We start from the raw sequence: 19,431 nt of genomic DNA on the forward strand, positions 1-19,431 counted from the left end.
GGGGGAAGAGGCAGATGGAACAGCAGGGAAGTGACAGGGAGGGGTGTTGATGTTTAGCCACCTCTGGGTTCAGTGGAAGGGATTTAAATATGGAAAATACCAGAGGAACAAAAAGATGATCCACAGAGCTTTATTCTTTCCCATTGGAATGGAGCAAAAATGATGCTTTTTCACATGCTCTGTTCTCCAGCCTTTATTAGTATGAATTAATGGTCGTTTTTGGGGTGGGAGAGGTCAATTCATGCCCACAAAGGGTCATAGAAAACAGCACTATTTCTTCTGCCATGAGGATGGCACTCAATGTCCTCAATGCTGTGCCAGTTACTTTTCCTGCAGGATCATTTCCACCAGCTTGTCTGCAGCAGTGAAAGGGAAAAGGTCTCTGTGCCAATCCAAGCCATTGGTGCCCGCCCAGTCTTGGACTTCCCTGACCAGCTGGACTTCTCGTCGTGTCCAGTCAACCACAGCACCCAGAAGACTCTGCTGGTTCACAACACCGGGAACCTGGAAGCCTGTTACAGCCTCAGCACTGAGAGGTAAAGCAGCTCATCTGTCTTAGTGCAAAACACCTTTGGGTGATGGCAGAGTTGGGAAAGAGTATCCCAAAGGAACCAGAGCATCCGAGCTGCTGCACTGCAGCCACAGCTGGAAAGGGGCAGGACGTGTGGGGCCTGCTGTTGCTTCTAGTGTTTTAAGCAGGATGCAAGCCCTGAGCTTTGTCTCTCCCAGATTTCCTGGGGACTGCTGGAACACGTTAGTGGTTGGTCTGCACCCTCCTGAGCACCACCACCTTCTGAAATGGCTGCCTCCCACTGTCAGCCAATAAACCCACTGGGCAGAAGCACCTCTCACCTGAGCTATCCTGAAGCACTAAAGCTCTGATTTTTGTGTCTGTCAGGCAAGAGCTGTTTACCTGGTGACAAAGCCAAATTGCTCCTGTTAAATCCAAGCTGCACCAACACATTTGCCTAATGATTTCCCTTGTTTCTCTGGTGGGCCAAGCAAATAGTTACCAGCCTGGATGACACTCCAGAATCCCAGACTGCATCGCTGGGGAATACACAGAAACCTCCTGTTCAGCTCCCTTGATGTGCTGCTCTTAATGGCACTTCATTTAGCTGGGATTGAATCCTTCAGGCTGTAAACAGGACCCTCCTTTTGGGTATTGTGTCCAGGTCACTGTATTGCTCCAATTTGCAGTTGCACTCCTTCAGAGTTTTCATTGCTCCTTTTCTTCCAGCAGCTTTCCTTGAAATGTGATAAAAGGTGCCCTTTCTTAGGCTAAACCAGGATGTTTACAAGGGGAAAAACAACCCCAAACAACCACACTGCAAATTAAACTCATTATTCTCTGGTCTTCAAGGAAGACTTTATTCTCCTTCTTGATTCCTAGGCTGTAATCTCACAGGACAGGTGAGATGCCATTTGCATCTCTTGAATGAGGTTTATAAGGGACTGGAAAAGAGATTCCTGAGGCAGTCAGTGTCAAGTTGTGCATGCAAATAGCTCTTAACCCCCTCTGTGCTCTTCCCAAACCATTCTCTGCTGGGATTGCTGGCAGTGGGACCCTTGAGCCTCCATGCAGAGTATGGGGGAGATGAGTTCATTTCATCCAACAGGATTTTCTGAGGGCTGCATCTCCTCCAAAGAGAGTCAGTAGCTGTTTCTGATGCTGTGTGTTCTGTCTGTCTTCTGCTGACTGTGGTTGCTTTGCTCCTCGCTTGCACAAGTCAGCTGAAGTGAACTAGACTGCAAATATTGTCCCCAAACCTCCCCCAAGAGTCCTGATCTCTCTCTTGGTCTTGCAGCCCTTTCACTGTCAGCCCAGCCACGGGAACCCTCGATGTTGGTGAAGCCAAGCAAGTGACAGTGGAATATCACCCGCTGCAGACCGGGCACCATTCCACATCCCTGGCAGTGCACTGTGACAGAGGTGAGTGCTGGGCACTGCAGGTGCACTCACCCTGCGTCCTTCCGAATAGCAGAGCCCTTTCTAAGCAGAATAACGTTAGACTTGCTCTGCAAACTACTTGTAGAACTGTTCCTTTCAAAGCCTCCATGTGTTTCAGTGCTCAGAAGTGAGCAGAGAAGGGGCCAAGGCTGAGTCTGCCCCTGTCCTGGATGTGCTGTGTTGCTGTGTGCTGGTCCATCCCTGGGGGGACCCTGGTGCCAGCATGGTGTCCTCCATCCTGCACCCCCACCCCAGTCCTCTACCAGCACTCCCCACTGTCCCAGCCACCTGAATTCCCCTCCAGCAGCACCGCCCCGTCCCAGCTTCACCGCAACGAAAAGTGCAGACTAGTTAGTGTTTAGGGGTTTGATAAAGAGGATAAAGCCCTCAAACAGGGACGAGATTTTTGGAATCCTGTTTTGCTGGGAGTTGCTGAGTGGAGGAAGGAGGAACCTTGATTCTCCACTGCAGTGTGGATGTGCAGGGCTGAAGTTGTGTTCCTGGACAGTGCTGTCTGTGACGTGGGAGCTTTCCATCCAACTCTCTCCAATGTCATGTGTCTTTTGCTCACCTCTGTCCCCTAAGCTGCTTCTCTGTTGTCTTGCCACAGACCCCTTTTCTATGTTGTCCTTTACACATACATGTCATTTCTGTCTAAAAACATTTTCAGGCCCTCAGGTTCCTGTTGGATGACAAACCGTGACAAATTGTCCCTTATTCCCATTTCCCAGGCCATTCATGCTCTCCAAACCTCTCCCATCTGTCTCCCATTTGATTTCTAGGTCGAAGAACCCCATTCAGTCTTCGTATAAAAGCTGCTCTGTACATTTAGTCTGTCTCTCTGCCCTTCTTTCTTTCATTTCAAATGTTTCAGCTTGGTGTTTGAGATCAGAATGATATCAAATATTTCTAGACTGATGTGGCCGTGGGTTTGGACAGGGAGGGGATGATGGCTTTCATGGTGTTGATTTTCTAGTGCTTTGTCATATTGAATGTTGTAGAGCATTGTGTCTTGTTTCCTCACCTTTGTTCCCTTCTGCCGTGGGCTTCACTTCCCTTGCTCCCCTGGACCTCCCTTTCTTCACACCTGCCCCCAGGAATCTTTGCTTGTCAGCAACAAGGGATTGGGAGAGGCAGGAGCCCCGTGGGGTGCCTTCAGGAGCCCCTGGGCTGTGACTGAGTGGGGCTCCTTAGAGTCACCCGAATGAATTTGATGCAGAATTGCCTGGGATCTGAGTGGGTCACCTGAGCACACCTGACAAATCTCACTGTAAATACTGTCACCTGGGGACAAATCTCTACAAACCCACCCAGAAATCAGGTGCTTAAGGTGGTGTCCAGGACATCCTCACACTGTACCCACGGAGCTGTTGGCATTTGATAAATGTACTGATCCATGGAATTACTTATCCAGCTAAAAGCTGGACACTTTCTTCTGTTACCTGTGGTTTGCTCTGCTCCTTGTAATTCCATTAGCGAGTGAGCTGAGCAAAGACTCCTCTTTGCTTTGTTCCAGGTGAAGATACCCACACCAGACTTCTTGGAAAAGCTAAGGACTTCAACATCGGGCTGGACAAGTACTCTTTGGAACTTGTCAAGCCACAGAACCATCCACAACATGTCAAGCCATCCACAGCAGAAGTAACATCACAGCCCAATTCCAGTGCGAGGCTTTTGCTACTGAGGCAGAGGAGTATCAGCAGAAGATCAGGTTGGTCTGAAAGATGCAGTGACATGCACTGCCCAAGGGTAAAACTAAGCTATGGCCTCAGGGGGTGCTTGTGCTTTTGAGTGCTTTAGGGTGTTAGGAACAAGTAGGTGTTCCTGCAGAGTTTGCAGGGCAGTCACAGCTCGCAGTAAGAAGCGACAAAGTTGTTCAGGTCTCAGCTCTGGAGAGGAGCAGTTTGCCCAGAGACAGGGGGACCAACCAGCAGCACGGGAGGATCATGTGGCCCTGTCCTCCCTTTTGAAGTGCTGTGGCCTCCACCTTGAACAATGTCAGCGACCTCCAGAGCCACCGAATCAGCACATAATGGGGGACACACAGTAGGCCTGCTGGGAAGCCTGTAACTCCAGAGTATCCCAGCAAATGGAGAAATGGGGAGGGACCTGTGCTCCGGGCAAAGGAGATAAAAGAAGCTGCAACCTCCACTGAGTTGAGAGACCTCCCTGAGGTCTGTTCAGTGAACTCTCTCTTTTATTAGAGTAAAGGTTTATTTTTTCAGTTAGCTCCTCTGTCTCCTGGCCATTTATGTGAGTTACTTCTGTACAGTCTCTCATCAGCATGGGAGGTGAGAGTGGCAGTGGTTTTGCCATTCCACATACTCAGGTCTTGGTTCAGTGGTTGTCAGGGATCCACTCTGGGGGTCCTCCGAGGTGAGAGCCCCCTAAATCAGTCGTCCTATTTGTGACCCCGCTTCTTGCACTCGGGCAGGTATTCCCTTGTTATATAACACAAGGCAGTGGAAGGTGGGGGTGCAGAGTATCAGGGCCTTCTGGCACGTCATGGGGAAATTACTGTCTGTTGATGGAGGTTGAGCAGAGGGTTGCCATCTCAGTGGCTGGATGCCCTCCTCATGCCCAGCGCTGCAGGTCAGCCCTGGAGAAACATTTCCGAATGCGCTGCACAAGGAGCCAGCCATAGCCAGTATTTTTGGGGCAGGGAGCCAGCCATAGCCAGTATTTTTGGGGCAAGGAGCCAGCCATAGCCAATATTTTTGGGGCAAGGGAGCCAGCCGTAGCCAGTATTTTTGGGGCAGGGAGCCAGCCATAGCCAGTATTTTTGGGGCAGGGAGCCAGCCATAGCCAGTATTTTTGGGGCAGGGAGCCAGCCATAGCCAGTATTTTTGGTGCAGGGAGCCAGCCATAGCCAGTAGTTTTGGTGCAGGGAGCCAGCCATAGCCAGTATTTTTGGGGCAGGGAGCCAGCCATAGCCAGTATTTTTGGGGCAGGGAGCCAGCCATAGCCAGTATTTTTGGTGCAGAGAGCCAGCCATAGCCAGTAGTTTTGGTGCCGGTGACAGTGTTTGTCCAAGGCTCTGTCTGTGTGCAGCTGGTAATATCCATGACTGTACTTCCTTTACAACTGTGTTTGAATTTGGCTGGGTGAGGGTGCTGTCCTGTTTATACTCCACTGCCTCAATTTGCTCCCTATGGAACCTTCTACTTGTCCCCCCAGTTGCCACCTGCAGGTTCTTCACGGCCAGGGGACTGGAGTCTGAGGGGGGAACAGTGATCTGCCAGCTGGGAAAAGCAGCTGTTCCTTTCTCATCTCTTGGTTGTGATCTTAAAACACTGGAATGATTTCTGCTGCAGCTACCAAGTAATGGAGAGATTAACTGTGCCAAAGGTCTGCAGAGAAGGCCAGAAGGAGGAAAACAAGAAGGTGGTTCAAGGCTAGATGTCCCCCTCTCAGGGCCTCTGTTTTCATGCCTACAAAACCTTTAATGCCACTGAAGAGGTGCCATGCCTGAATTCATCAGTTGGCTTTGAAAGTGCTCTGGGATGCTCTGGTGGAAGGCAGTGTAGAGAACAGGGCACACAGGGTTAGCTTATCCCTGCAGGTCCAGAAGGGAAGAAGCCAAGAGTGATGCTGGTAAGCTGCAGCTGAGAGCCAGCTTCTTCTCCCCTTGCCAGGGAAGCCCTGCAGGCAGTGGGGGGACTCCTTGATCTTTATCTGCCTCCCCCAAGCAGCTCTGTGGTAGGAAGAGTCAGTTGAGGTCACCGGTGGGTTCTCCCTCAGTTTTGGCAGTGGCTCTGAGCCAGGAGGTTCTCTTGAGGGCTGCTGGCTTTTAAAACCTCTCCTGAGCTTGTAAGTGTGGAGTAAAAGCACCTGCCCTGCGAGCGACCAACCAGTGATCCTCTGAGCCCTTTGGGAGCCCGTGGCTCAGGCTCAGCCCCTTGCTGGGGAGCTGCTGCTGCTCCTCCCCGAGTTATTTGCTGCTTCTGCACTTACACTCAGCTCTGCAAATCAGCGGCTTATTAAATGACGTGCTGCCTTTGTTTCTCCCTGTGGCTGCAGGCTGTGTCACAATCTGTCTCGGCCACCCCAGGAGATAGCAAAGGCTCTTGTGATGAAGCGCTATGAGGAGCTGGACCTTTACGACCGCGAGTTGGAGAAGGAGACAGCAAAGATTGAAGCAGACTCCATGCTCTTCTCAGATGACGTTTTCACCATTGAGCCCTTGGTAAGTGATAGCTGAGAACCTCCTCCTCCTCCCCCTCCCTGAATGAGGTCGCTCGGCAGATCCCCACCTCAGCTGTCTCGATGTGCCCCGAGAGAAGACATGGGGTTTCTGGCCAGGCTGGAGAGCTTGTTGCAAAAAGCATTGCTACCCTGTGGGCTCCTGGCAGGCAGCAGGAACCTGCCTAAAGCTGAGCTCTGCTGCAAGGGCTCGACGTCAAGGGAGCTTGGTGCGTGTCCTTGCAGTGTCCAGAGGGGTCGGTTACTGTAGGAAGGGGCACAGCTTACACGTGATGTGTGGGGCTTCCCAGAGGGCATTGGAGAACTGTCAGTTCACAGACTGACCTGAAGCGAAAAGGAGGCCAAATTCAGCCCAAGGTCATGGAAATGCCAAGCCCTCCCTGGAACCAGGACTTACAGCATGTCTGAGTCTCCCTTCCAGTGTCATCTGGGAGCCTGGACACAAGACTTGGAAATGGACTTTTTGAGTTCTTTTGCACACAGGGACAGAAAATCTTTTTCTGTTTCTGCAAGCAAACCCCCATGTCCTTCCATCAACCAGAGCCCTGAGTATGAGTATTGACACAGCGTGAGATGAGGAATCCCTGCTGCCTGCGCAGTGCAAAATCCCTCCTCGTCTTGGAGTAAACCCTACAAGAATCCCAGCCTCTGCTTTCTTTTAAAAAAAGTGAAACTAAGTTTTTTCTTTCCAAGGAAGGGCATCATGTTCTCTTCTTGGTGACTCCTATAGCCCATCTAAGGCCAAGAGCCACCAGTGTCAGCACAACAGCAGTTTCACACCACTGTAGCTGACAGCAGCACGATGTGACCAAGCGCTTGTGTCAGAGTAGGAATATTGTAGCGTGGGGGCTGATCAGCTGAGCATTAAGAGCATCCTGCGGTTGTGTTGAGCTGGTTTGGGAGTGTTCACTCCTTGCTCTAAGTAAAGGCTTACAGATTGAAAAGAAGAAATGTGATACTGGAAGGTAAATGGTTTGCTGTCTCTTTCTGCTTTAGGAGGGAGAGGTTGGGCCACATTGTTCAGCTGAAATCAAGGTGTTCTTTAAACCCCGAGAAGCCCAAGTCTACAGAAAAGTGGCCTACTGTTCCATCTCAGGTACGGCTCCTTCTCCTCTTTCTCTTACCCACACACAGTGAGGGGGAGGTGCAAATACTCTTCCAGCCCACTGAGCTCCTGTGGAAGTGCTGGGAAGGGTCCAAGGTCATCAGGGCAGTGCTGGCTCATGTCCACTGTCCCTGCAGCTTCCTGGTGGTCTCCCATGCAAGGCCAGGGCTCAGGACACTGATCCCAGAACAGTCCAAGCAGTGCATGGATAAGCTTTCATGCCACGGGTTTGCCAGTATTTCCTCAAAGGCCAAAGAGCTACACAGCAGAACAGCTTTAGGGAACAGGCACTAAGCCCCTCTAGAGCACTGACCTCCAGGATGGCTCCTCATGGATCCATCATCAGGCAGTAGGAGCTGAGGTAGAAATGTGCTCCCTGAGCCCGGATCACCTCCCACTGCCCAGACAACAGCAGACCAGAGGTGGCTGAGCCCTGCTGAGCCCAGGCTGTCTGCAGAAGGACCACCCCTGGCCAGCACCTGCTTCTCTCCCTGTGTGGGAATTGTCACCTTCTGGCTCTCAGGCTGAAGTGTGTCCAGGTGGTGGCCACTGGGCTTGCTGTGCTCAGCTTCCAGGAGTGCTGTCAAGTCCTCTTCTGGGAGCAGTTATCATTACCCCCCACCCCGAGGTGGTGGCTTTGCTGTGCCCGCACAGGGGAGGGAACACTCACAGAGCACAGTGTGGTTCAGGTTCCCCTGTCCTTCCTCTCTGTCTCTGCATGGTGCTGCTTAGTGTTTTTCACCTTAAAGTGGGAGATGGCTGCCAGGTTTCCATCCAGGGAATACTCTGGGTTTGCCCATCTACGAGAAAGAGGTGGGAGGCCCATGGTCCTCCAGCAGCCAGGCTCCTGTTCTGGAGGGTGCTGCAATCCCCTAACCCAGCCACCCTGTTGCTTTCCTTCCTGCTCCAAGCTGATAGATACAAATGTCATGAAACAGCTTTTTATTTAGACAGTAATTGTGCAGGGATAACTCAACAAATGCCATCTACAGTAATTACTCAGGGCTCATGCTAACAAACTCTCTTCTTGCCCACCAACTGCTGTCGTTAGAGCTGTGGAAGGAAAGCATGGATTTAAAAAGTTGCTCCCAAGGCATTCCTTGTGATGTGTGAAACTGTGCATCTCTGTTTGTTGACATGGTCAGATGAGAATCGTGTTCCAAGCCAGTCACCGAACACGGGGACATTCTGTCAACAAGATGCTGAGTGTCAGAAAGCAGCAGAAGCTGAAGGCTTTGGCAACAAAGCCCTGTGCTGTTGGGCCACCGCCCCCCAATTTAGTTGGAAGCCAGGCAGCAATGTCCAACTCTTTGCAAGCTTTGTCCCTTCACTGAATGGGTTTCAAAGCTCCTCCAAGTGTGTAAGAAGGAAATCACAGAATCATAGAATGATAAGGGGTTGGAATGGCCCTTAAAGATCACCTAATCCCCAACCCCCCTGCCATGGGCAGGGACACCTTCCACTAGCCCAGGTTGCTCAGAGCCCCGTCCAACCTGACCTTGAACACTGCCAGGGACAGGGCAGCCACAACCTCCCTGGGCAACCTGTGCTAGGTTCTCACCACCCTCCCAGGGAAGAATTTCTTTTGTATATCTAACCTATCACTGCAGAAATCATGTTTTAAACTTGGCATCGCTTTTTCAGGGTGCAAACTGGTGGCTAAACGGGAAACAAGCCCGAGGGGTGGGTTAGAAATTGGAAGGAGCTGGTCTCACCCATCTCAGAGTCAGGGACTGGCACTGAGGCAGCCTGGAAAAAACAGGATAAGAGAGTAAGAATTACTCTACTGAAATGGAAATCTCTCCCCAGGCCGTGAGACCAGGCTGCCCCTGCGACTCACAAGGGAAGGCCTCGAGCCCTGCCTCCAACTCAGCTCTGAGGAACTGGACATGGGGAAAGTTTTGGTTGGAGAAGCCTACAGCTACGAGGTGAGCAGCAGGGGCTGGGGTGGATCCTGATGGCTCCTGGGGCAGAGGAGAGCCTGGTGGACCTGTGGAATTTCTGGCAACTTGGGCAGTTGTGAGCAGGGAATATTTGGCATACTAGTCAAATCTGGGGGGTTTCACAGAATCTGGATCCTTTTCTGGGGTCTGAAATATGTTGTCTGTTGTTCATGAAGCCCCAGTTCCTGCTTTCTGACAACCGCCCTTGGAGATCAGCTGGGATGCTTTCTGCAAAACAACCCCTCAATACATGAAAGCAACACTGGGTCAAAAAGCTGAAGTGTTCAGAGGCTTCTGTTCCAGCCTCAGACTGGGCCACAGGAGCATCCCACACTGCACCCCCGACCTCAGAGCCAGGGCTGCCCCTTGTGACCTTCTGGCTGGGCCAGATGGTGCTGCCTGAGTCACCCAGCAGGATGAGCACACAGACTGTGCCTCGTGCCCCTGACAGGGATCCTTTTTCTTCCCCTGCTTGTTAGACCATGGTCTTCCAGTGCCACCTCCTGCTGCCAGCACATGGTGCTTTCCTCAGTGTGTGGTGAGGGCAACAGTCTCCTCTGCAGCCTTTTCCCCTTCTCTGGACAGGTACAAGGCACAGAACTGCCCCGGCAACAGCGAAAAGTTAACCATCCTCAACGACTCCCCCATGGAGGCAGAGGTGCATTTCTCCTTTGAGAATGACAGCAAAGGAGAGACGTTCCTTTTGGACCCTCCCAGCATGAGGCTGCAGCCCAAAGAGAAGAAGGTAGGAGGTGAGCAGGTAGGGCAGGCACCGCAGAAGTGCCGTTCCTCCTGCTCACAGAGGGCTCTTTGTATTTCTGTTTGTGGGGACGGGTTCAGAAGCTGAGTGTTTGGGCGTACCCGACTTCTGCTGGCCTCCTGGAAGACAGTCTCGTCTGCTGGATCAAGGACAACCCAGAGCCAGTGGTCTTCCAACTGTGCTGCGAAGGGGTGCAAGTGAAGCTGAGGGTCAGCCCCCAGGAGCTGCATTTCAACAAGATACTTCTGCACAGGTCAGTCATCCCACGGCTGAGGGCACTCCAAGGCTCGTGACAAAGAGAAGAGGTTTGACTCTGGTTCCAGAGGCTCAGATGGAGCTGCTTTGAGCCGCATTCAGTGGCCAGGCTGGTGTGACCACCCAGCACTGACGCTGAGTGTCTTCCTGTCTCTGCAGGACTGACACCCAGACCCTGGTCCTAAGAAACGACAGCCCACTGCCCATGGCATGGCATCTCAGTGGGCTGGACGACCTTGGAGATGACTTCTCTGCATCGCAAGGCAGGGGCATCGTTGGGCCTCGCACAGACTTTGAGGTGAAGCTGAATTTCAAGGCTGAGAAGATTGGCATCACAAATAAGATGATCCAACTAGAGGTGAGAGGGGCTTGGGCCTTCCTGGCAGAGCAGGGCAGAGCAAGCAGCCGTGTGCTCTTAGGGACAGAGTCAGGGAGAGCTGCACCTGACAGACACGGGGGACATTAATGCTTTCGCCGAGTTCGGAGAGAGACACAGGCACTGTGATGCCAATGAGTGCCTTTTTCCAAGAGGCAGGCAGGAGGCACAAGAGGGGGGGTAAGTTGCCAAAGCTGCCTCCCGAGCCTCTGCAGGGCTTGAAGCAGAAGGACCCCGGAGAAGAGCTCAGCTTCAAAGCTCCCATGCTTTGGACACTTTGTCCTCACCTCCATGAACCCATTTGCTTCCCCAGGCCCTGGGAACTGCTCCTGTGCTCCTCCTGTGCTGCCGAGGGCACCCACAGAGCCTGCTCTGCCTGAGAAACAGCGTAACTAGCTGGGAATGTGATGGCTGTGCTGGTCTGGGCACATGTAAGAGGCAAACAACCTGGTGACCCTGGGCCTGGTGCCCCTGGGCCTGGCAGTGGGTGCCCAGGGTGGGTTTGGCAGAGCCGCACTGCTCTGGCCTACCTTGACCCAGGTCTGGAACGATCTTGTCCCTCCTGTTTCCCCTCACACCCTCCCGAGATGACTCAGGGCTTGCTGGTGTCAGTGTGGCCAGACAGTCAGAACTGGAGCCTTCTGACAGCTCCAGGGAACCTGAGACCATCAGCCCCAACACAGGCAGCCTGGCGCTATCAGGGCTGTCTCCCGGTTCTCCAGCACTGGAGACCGTCAGCCCCAGCCCCAGCGCCCAGCTGCCATCTCCTGGATCTTCAGCACCACAGACCAGCAACCTCCATAGCACCCAACAGGCAACATCAGAGGAGACTCTGGAATCCCCCTCACAGGAGACGAGCAGCTCCAGCCCTGACAGTCAGGTAACATCGGGGTCGTCCCACAGCAGCTTCCCAGAAACTGAGGACAGCAGCTGCTCCAGCAGTCAGGGGCCTGACCGCCGGCAAAACCACTTCCGCCGGCAACGTCGGGCCCAAATTCCACACCTTCGGTCCGGAAGCCCCCAGGACAGGAGCCATGTGCCAGCACCAAGTCCTGGGAGGCGCAGGCCCAGGCAGAGACACTCAAGGACATTCCGCAGGCGAAACCGCTCCCGCCTGCAACGTCAGACCCCAAATCCATCCGGCCGGTGCAGAAGTCCCCATGACAGGAAGTGCACGCCAGCGCCGAGTGCTGGGAGGCGAAATCCAGGGGAAACAGCAGCCAGGACTTGCCAAAGGCAACACCACTCCCGCCAGCAGCGTCGGACCCGGAACTCATGCAGAACATTCCGAAGTCGCCATGAGAGAAGCCGTGTTAGAGCACCCAGTGCTGGGAGCCCCACTCACCGCTCAGACGGTGAGACAGGGACCCACCACTGACATGTCCCACATCAGACAGAGAGGAGGAGGCCCCCAAAGGGAGGGAGCCAGGTAAGAAGCAAAGCACCTGGTAACCCTGGGCCTGGTGCCCCTGGGCCTGGCAGTGGGTGCCCAGGGTGGGTTTGGCAGAGCCGCACTGCTCTGGCCTATCCTGGCTGGGCCTGGGGTGGCCTTGACATTCCTGCTTCCCCTCACAGCCTCCTGAGATGACTCAGAGCTTGCTGGCCCCAGCATGGCCTGACTGTCAGGACTGGAGCCTTCTGACAGCTCCAGGGAACGTGAGACCATCAGCCCCAACACAGGCAGCCTGGCGCTACCAGGGCTGTCTCCTGGTTCTCCAGCACTGGAGACCGTCAGCCCCAGCCCCAGCGCCCAGCTGCCATCTCCTGGATCTTCAGCACCACAGACCAGCAACCTCCACACCACCCAACAGGCAACATCAGAGGAGACTCTGGAATCCCCCTCACAGGAGACGAGCAGCTCCAGCCCTGACAGTCAGGTAACATCGGGGTCGTGTCAGTGTTTCCTGCCTCGGAACAGTGGAGGAGCACCTTGGAAGCGACCTCGGTGTTCCGAGGACAGACGCCCTGCTGACATCACCATGGCAGACAGACACGAGCAAGCCCCCGAAGAAAGGGAGCAAGCCCCCGAAGAGAGACAGGAAGCCCCTGAACAGAGAGAGGACCAAGCCCCCGAAGACAGGCAGGAAGCCCCCGAAGACAGGGAGCCAGGTGAGAGCAAAGTGCCCCTCCCGCAGCCTGGCAGAGGGGCTGTCAGGGTGGGCAGCACAGGTGCCATGCCCGGGGCCACTGTCTCTCTCCCTCCAGCATGCGTGCTGTGTCAGCGATCAGAGGCTGACCCGGACATCTTGTGCGGAAAAACTCCAGATAAATGGGCTCTGTGTCCACAAGCTCTGGTGACCCTGGGCCTGGCAGTGGGTGCCCAGGGTGGGTTTGGCAGAGCCGCACTGCTCTGGCCTATCTTGACCCAGGTCTGGAACGATCTTGTCCCTCCTGTTTCCCCTCACACCCTCCCGAGATGACTCAGGGCTTGCTGGTGTCAGTGTGGCCAGACAGTCAGGACTGGAGCCTTCTGACAGCAACAGCGAAAAGTTAACCATCCTCAACGACTCCCCCATGGAGGCAGAGGTGCATTTCTCCTTTGAGAATGACAGCAAAGGAGAGACGTTCCTTTTGGACCCTCCCAGCATGAGGCTGCAGCCCAAAGAGAAGAAGGTAGGAGGTGAGCAGGTAGGGCAGGCACCGCAGAAGTGCCGTTCCTCCTGCTCACAGAGGGCTCTTTGTATTTCTGTTTGTGGGGACGGGTTCAGAAGCTGAGTGTTTGGGCGTACCCGACTTCTGCTGGCCTCCTGGAAGACAGTCTCGTCTGCTGGATCAAGGACAACCCAGAGCCAGTGGTCTTCCAACTGTGCTGCGAAGGGGTGCAAGTGAAGCTGAGGGTCAGCCCCCAGGAGCTGCATTTCAACAAGATACTTCTGCACAGGTCAGTCATCCCACGGCTGAGGGCACTCCAAGGCTCGTGACAAAGAGAAGAGGTTTGACTCTGGTTCCAGAGGCTCAGATGGAGCTGCTTTGAGCCGCATTCAGTGGCCAGGCTGGTGTGACCACCCAGCACTGACGCTGAGTGTCTTCCTGTCTCTGCAGGACTGACACCCAGACCCTGGTCCTAAGAAACGACAGCCCACTGCCCATGGCATGGCATCTCAGTGGGCTGGACAACCTTGGAGATGACTTCTCTGCATCGCAAGGCAGGGGCATCGTTGGGCCCCGCACAGACTTTGAGGTGAAGCTGAATTTCAAGGCTGAGAAGATTGGCATCACAAATAAGATGATCCAACTAGAGGTGAGAGGGGCTTGGGCCTTCCTGGCAGAGCAGGGCAGAGCAAGCAGCCGTGTGCTCTTAGGGACAGAGTCAGGGAGAGCTGCACCTGACAGACACGGGGGACATTAATGCTTTCGCCGAGTTCGGAGAGAGACACAGGCACTGTGATGCCAATGAGTGCCTTTTTCCAAGAGGCAGGCAGGAGGCACAAGAGGGGGGGTAAGTTGCCAAAGCTGCCTCCCGAGCCTCTGCAGGGCTTGAAGCAGAAGGACCCCGGAGAAGAGCTCAGCTTCAAAGCTCCCATGCTTTGGACACTTTGTCCTCACCTCCATGAACCCATTTGCTTCCCCAGGCCCTGGGAACTGCTCCTGTGCTCCTCCTGTGCTGCCGAGGGCACCCACAGAGCCTGCTCTGCCTGAGAAACAGCGTAACTAGCTGGGAATGTGATGGCTGTGCTGGTCTGGGCACATGTAAGAGGCAAACAACCTGGTGACCCTGGGCCTGGTGCCCCTGGGCCTGGCAGTGGGTGCCCAGGGTGGGTTTGGCAGAGCCACACTGCTCTGGCCTACCTTGACCCAGGTCTGGAACGATCTTGTCCCTCCTGTTTCCCCTCACACCCTCCCGAGATGACTCAGGGCTTGCTGGTGTCAGTGTGGCCAGACAGTCAGAACTGGAGCCTTCTGACAGCTCCAGGGAACCTGAGACCATCAGCCCCAACACAGGCAGCCTGGCGCTATCAGGGCTGTCTCCCGGTTCTCCAGCACTGGAGACCGTCAGCCCCAGCCCCAGCGCCCAGCTGCCATCTCCTGGATCTTCAGCACCACAGACCAGCAACCTCCATAGCACCCAACAGGCAACATCAGAGGAGACTCTGGAATCCCCCTCACAGGAGACGAGCAGCTCCAGCCCTGACAGTCAGGTAACATCGGGGTCGTCCCACAGCAGCTTCCCAGAAACTGAGGACAGCAGCTGCTCCAGCAGTCAGGGGCCTGACCGCCGGCAAAACCACTCCCGCCGGCAACATCGGGCCCAAATTCCACACCTTCGGTCCGGAAGCCCCCAGGACAGGAGCCATGTGCCAGCACCAAGTCCTGGGAGGCGCAGGCCCAGGCAGAGACACTCAAGGACATTCCGCAGGCGAAACCGCTCCCGCCTGCAACGTCAGACCCCAAATCCATCCGGCCGGTGCAGAAGTCCCCATGACAGGAAGTGCACGCCAGCGCCGAGTGCTGGGAGGCGAAATCCAGGGGAAACAGCAGCCAGGACTTGCCAAAGGCAACACCACTCCCGCCAGCAGCGTCGGACCCGGAACTCATGCAGAACATTCCGAAGTCGCCATGAGAGAAGCCGTGTTAGAGCACCCAGTGCTGGGAGCCCCACTCACCGCTCAGACGTGGTCCCTGAGACAGGGACCCACCACTGACATGTCCCACATCAGACAGAGAGGAGGAGGCCCCCAAAGGGAGGGAGCCAGGTAAGAAGCAAAGCACCTGGTAACCCTGGGCCTGGTGCCCCTGGGCCTGGCAGTGGGTGCCCAGGGTGGGTTTGGCAGAGCCGCACTGCTCTGGCCTATCCTGGCTGGGCCTGGGGTGGCCTTGACATTCCTGCTTCCCCTCACAGCCTCCTGAGATGACTCAGAGCTTGCTGGCCCCAGCATGGCCTGACTGTCAGGACTGGAGCCTTCTGACAGCTCCAGGGAACTTGAGACCATCAGCCCCAACACAGCCAGCCTGGCGCTATCAGGGCTGTCTCCCAGTTCTCCAGCACTGGAGACCGTCAGCCCCAGCCCCAGTGCCCAGCTGCCATCTCCTGGATCTTCAGCACCACAGACCAGCAACCTCCATACCACCCAACAGGCAACATCAGAGGAGACTCTGGAATCCCCCTCACAGGAGACGAGCAGCTCCAGCCCTGACAGTCAGGTAACATCGGGGTCGTGTCAGTGTTTCCTGCCTCGGAACCAGTGGAGGAGCACCTTGGAAGCGACCTCGGTGTTCCGAGGACAGACGCCCTGCTGACATCACCATGGCAGACAGACACGAGCAAGCCCCCGAAGAAAGGGAGCAAGCCCCCGAAGAGAGACAGGAAGCCCCTGAACAGAGAGAGGACCAAGCCCCCGAAGACAGGCAGGAAGCCCCCGAAGACAGGGAGCCAGGTGAGAGCAAAGTGCCCCTCCCGCAGCCTGGCAGAGGGGCTGTCAGGGTGGGCAGCACAGGTGCCATGCCCGGGGCCACTGTCTCTCTCCCTCCAGCATGCGTGCTGTGTCAGCGATCAGAGGCTGACCCGGACATCTTGTGCGGAAAAACTCCTGATAAATGGGCTCTGTGTCCACAAGCTCTGGTGACCCTGGGCCTGGCAGTGGGTGCCCAGGGTGGGTTTGGCAGAGCCGCACTGCTCTGGCCTATCTTGACCCAGGTCTGGAACGATCTTGTCCCTCCTGTTTCCCCTCACACCCTCCCGAGATGACTCAGGGCTTGCTGGTGTCAGTGTGGCCAGACAGTCAGGACTGGAGCCTTCTGACAGCAACAGCGAAAAGTTAACCATCCTCAACGACTCCCCCATGGAGGCAGAGGTGCATTTCTCCTTTGAGAATGACAGCAAAGGAGAGACGTTCCTTTTGGACCCTCCCAGCATGAGGCTGCAGCCCAAAGAGAAGAAGGTAGGAGGTGAGCAGGTAGGGCAGGCACCGCAGAAGTGCCGTTCCTCCTGCTCACAGAGGGCTCTTTGTATTTCTGTTTGTGGGGACGGGTTCAGAAGCTGAGTGTTTGGGCGTACCCGACTTCTGCTGGCCTCCTGGAAGACAGTCTCGTCTGCTGGATCAAGGACAACCCAGAGCCAGTGGTCTTCCAACTGTGCTGCGAAGGGGTGCAAGTGAAGCTGAGGGTCAGCCCCCAGGAGCTGCATTTCAACAAGATACTTCTGCACAGGTCAGTCATCCCACGGCTGAGGGCACTCCAAGGCTCGTGACAAAGAGAAGAGGTTTGACTCTGGTTCCAGAGGCTCAGATGGAGCTGCTTTGAGCCGCATTCAGTGGCCAGGCTGGTGTGACCACCCAGCACTGACGCTGAGTGTCTTCCTGTCTCTGCAGGACTGACACCCAGACCCTGGTCCTAAGAAACGACAGCCCACTGCCCATGGCATGGCATCTCAGTGGGCTGGACGACCTTGGAGATGAGTTCTCTGCATCGCAAGGCAGGGGCATCGTTGGGCCTCGCACAGACTTTGAGGTGAAGCTGAATTTCAAGGCTGAGAAGATTGGCATCACAAATAAGATGATCCAACTAGAGGTGAGAGGGGCTTGGGCCTTCCTGGCAGAGCAGGGCAGAGCAAGCAGCCGTGTGCTCTTAGGGACAGAGTCAGGGAGAGCTGCACCTGACAGACACGGGGGACATTAATGCTTTCGCCGAGTTCGGAGAGAGACACAGGCACTGTGATGCCAATGAGTGCCTTTTTCCAAGAGGCAGGCAGGAGGCACAAGAGGGGGGGTAAGTTGCCAAAGCTGCCTCCCGAGCCTCTGCAGGGCTTGAAGCAGAAGGACCCCGGAGAAGAGCTCAGCTTCAAAGCTCCCATGCTTTGGACACTTTGTCCTCACCTCCATGAACCCATTTGCTTCCCCAGGCCCTGGGAACTGCTCCTGTGCTCCTCCTGTGCTGCCGAGGGCACCCACAGAGCCTGCTCTGCCTGAGAAACAGCGTAACTAGCTGGGAATGTGATGGCTGTGCTGGTCTGGGCACATGTAAGAGGCAAACAACCTGGTGACCCTGGGCCTGGTGCCCCTGGGCCTGGCAGTGGGTGCCCAGGGTGGGTTTGGCAGAGCCGCACTGCTCTGGCCTACCTTGACCCAGGTCTGGAACGATCTTGTCCCTCCTGTTTCCCCTCACACCCTCCCGAGATGACTCAGGGCTTGCTGGTGTCAGTGTGGCCAGACAGTCAGAACTGGAGCCTTCTGACAGCTCCAGGGAACCTGAGACCATCAGCCCCAACACAGGCAGCCTGGCGCTATCAGGGCTGTCTCCCGGTTCTCCAGCACTGGAGACCGTCAGCCCCAGCCCCAGCGCCCAGCTGCCATCTCCTGGATCTTCAGCACCACAGACCAGCAACCTCCATAGCACCCAACAGGCAACATCAGAGGAGACTCTGGAATCCCCCTCACAGGAGACGAGCAGCTCCAGCCCTGACAGTCAGGTAACATCGGGGTCGTCCCACAGCAGCTTCCCAGAAACTGAGGACAGCAGCTGCTCCAGCAGTCAGGGGCCTGACCGCCGGCAAAACCACTCCCGCCGGCAACATCGGGCCCAAATTCCACACCTTCGGTCCGGAAGCCCCCAGGACAGGAGCCATGTGCCAGCACCAAGTCCTGGGAGGCGCAGGCCCAGGCAGAGACACTCAAGGACATTCCGCAGGCGAAACCGCTCCCGCCTGCAACGTCAGACCCCAAATCCATCCGGCCGGTGCAGAAGTCCCCATGACAGGAAGTGCACGCCAGCGCCGAGTGCTGGGAGGCGAAATCCAGGGGAAACAGCAGCCAGGACTTGCCAAAGGCAACACCACTCCCGCCAGCAGCGTCGGACCCGGAACTCATGCAGAACATTCCGAAGTCGCCATGAGAGAAGCCGTGTTAGAGCACCCAGTGCTGGGAGCCCCACTCACCGCTCAGACGTGGTCCCTGAGACAGGGACCCACCACTGACATGTCCCACATCAGACAGAGAGGAGGAGGCCCCCAAAGGGAGGGAGCCAGGTAAGAAGCAAAGCACCTGGTAACCCTGGGCCTGGTGCCCCTGGGCCTGGCAGTGGGTGCCCAGGGTGGGTTTGGCAGAGCCGCACTGCTCTGGCCTATCCTGGCTGGGCCTGGGGTGGCCTTGACATTCCTGCTTCCCCTCACAGCCTCCTGAGATGACTCAGAGCTTGCTGGCCCCAGCATGGCCTGACTGTCAGGACTGGAGCCTTCTGACAGCTCCAGGGAACTTGAGACCATCAGCCCCAACACAGCCAGCCTGGCGCTATCAGGGCTGTCTCCCAGTTCTCCAGCACTGGAGACCGTCAGCCCCAGCCCCAGTGCCCAGCTGCCATCTCCTGGATCTTCAGCACCACAGACCAGCAACCTCCATACCACCCAACAGGCAACATCAGAGGAGACTCTGGAATCCCCCTCACAGGAGACGAGCAGCTCCAGCCCTGACAGTCAGGTAACATCGGGGTCGTGTCAGTGTTTCCTGCCTCGGAACCAGTGGAGGAGCACCTTGGAAGCGACCTCGGTGTTCCGAGGACAGACGCCCTGCTGACATCACCATGGCAGACAGACACGAGCAAGCCCCCGAAGAAAGGGAGCAAGCCCCCGAAGAGAGACAGGAAGCCCCTGAACAGAGAGAGGACCAAGCCCCCGAAGACAGGCAGGAAGCCCCCGAAGACAGGGAGCCAGGTGAGAGCAAAGTGCCCCTCCCGCAGCCTGGCAGAGGGGCTGTCAGGGTGGGCAGCACAGGTGCCATGCCCGGGGCCACTGTCTCTCTCCCTCCAGCATGCGTGCTGTGTCAGCGATCAGAGGCTGACCCGGACATCTTGTGCGGAAAAACTCCAGATAAATGGGCTCTGTGTCCACAAGCTCTGGTGACCCTGGGC

At 55.8% G+C, this 19,431-nt stretch overlaps 1 protein-coding gene across 1 annotated transcript in view; it reads left to right on the plus strand.

The window, feature by feature from the left end:
- The window catches only part of LOC135404853 (uncharacterized), a 62,176-nt gene that overhangs the window by 3,196 nt on the left and 39,549 nt on the right, over positions 1-19,431 (plus strand). The window contains exons 5-13 of the mRNA XM_064639586.1: positions 322-536; positions 1,809-1,933; positions 3,468-3,528; positions 3,588-3,662; positions 5,972-6,137; positions 7,151-7,250; positions 9,069-9,187; positions 9,682-9,740; positions 9,788-9,860. Of these exons, the coding sequence (XP_064495656.1) occupies positions 322-536; positions 1,809-1,933; positions 3,468-3,528; positions 3,588-3,662; positions 5,972-6,137; positions 7,151-7,250; positions 9,069-9,187; positions 9,682-9,740; positions 9,788-9,860 (993 nt within the window). The remainder of the gene's footprint in view (positions 1-321; positions 537-1,808; positions 1,934-3,467; positions 3,529-3,587; positions 3,663-5,971; positions 6,138-7,150; positions 7,251-9,068; positions 9,188-9,681; positions 9,741-9,787; positions 9,861-19,431) is intronic.

Source organism: Pseudopipra pipra, chromosome W (assembly GCF_036250125.1).
Source record: "Pseudopipra pipra isolate bDixPip1 chromosome W, bDixPip1.hap1, whole genome shotgun sequence".
In the NCBI taxonomy this organism is placed as follows: Eukaryota; Metazoa; Chordata; class Aves; order Passeriformes; family Pipridae; genus Pseudopipra; species Pseudopipra pipra.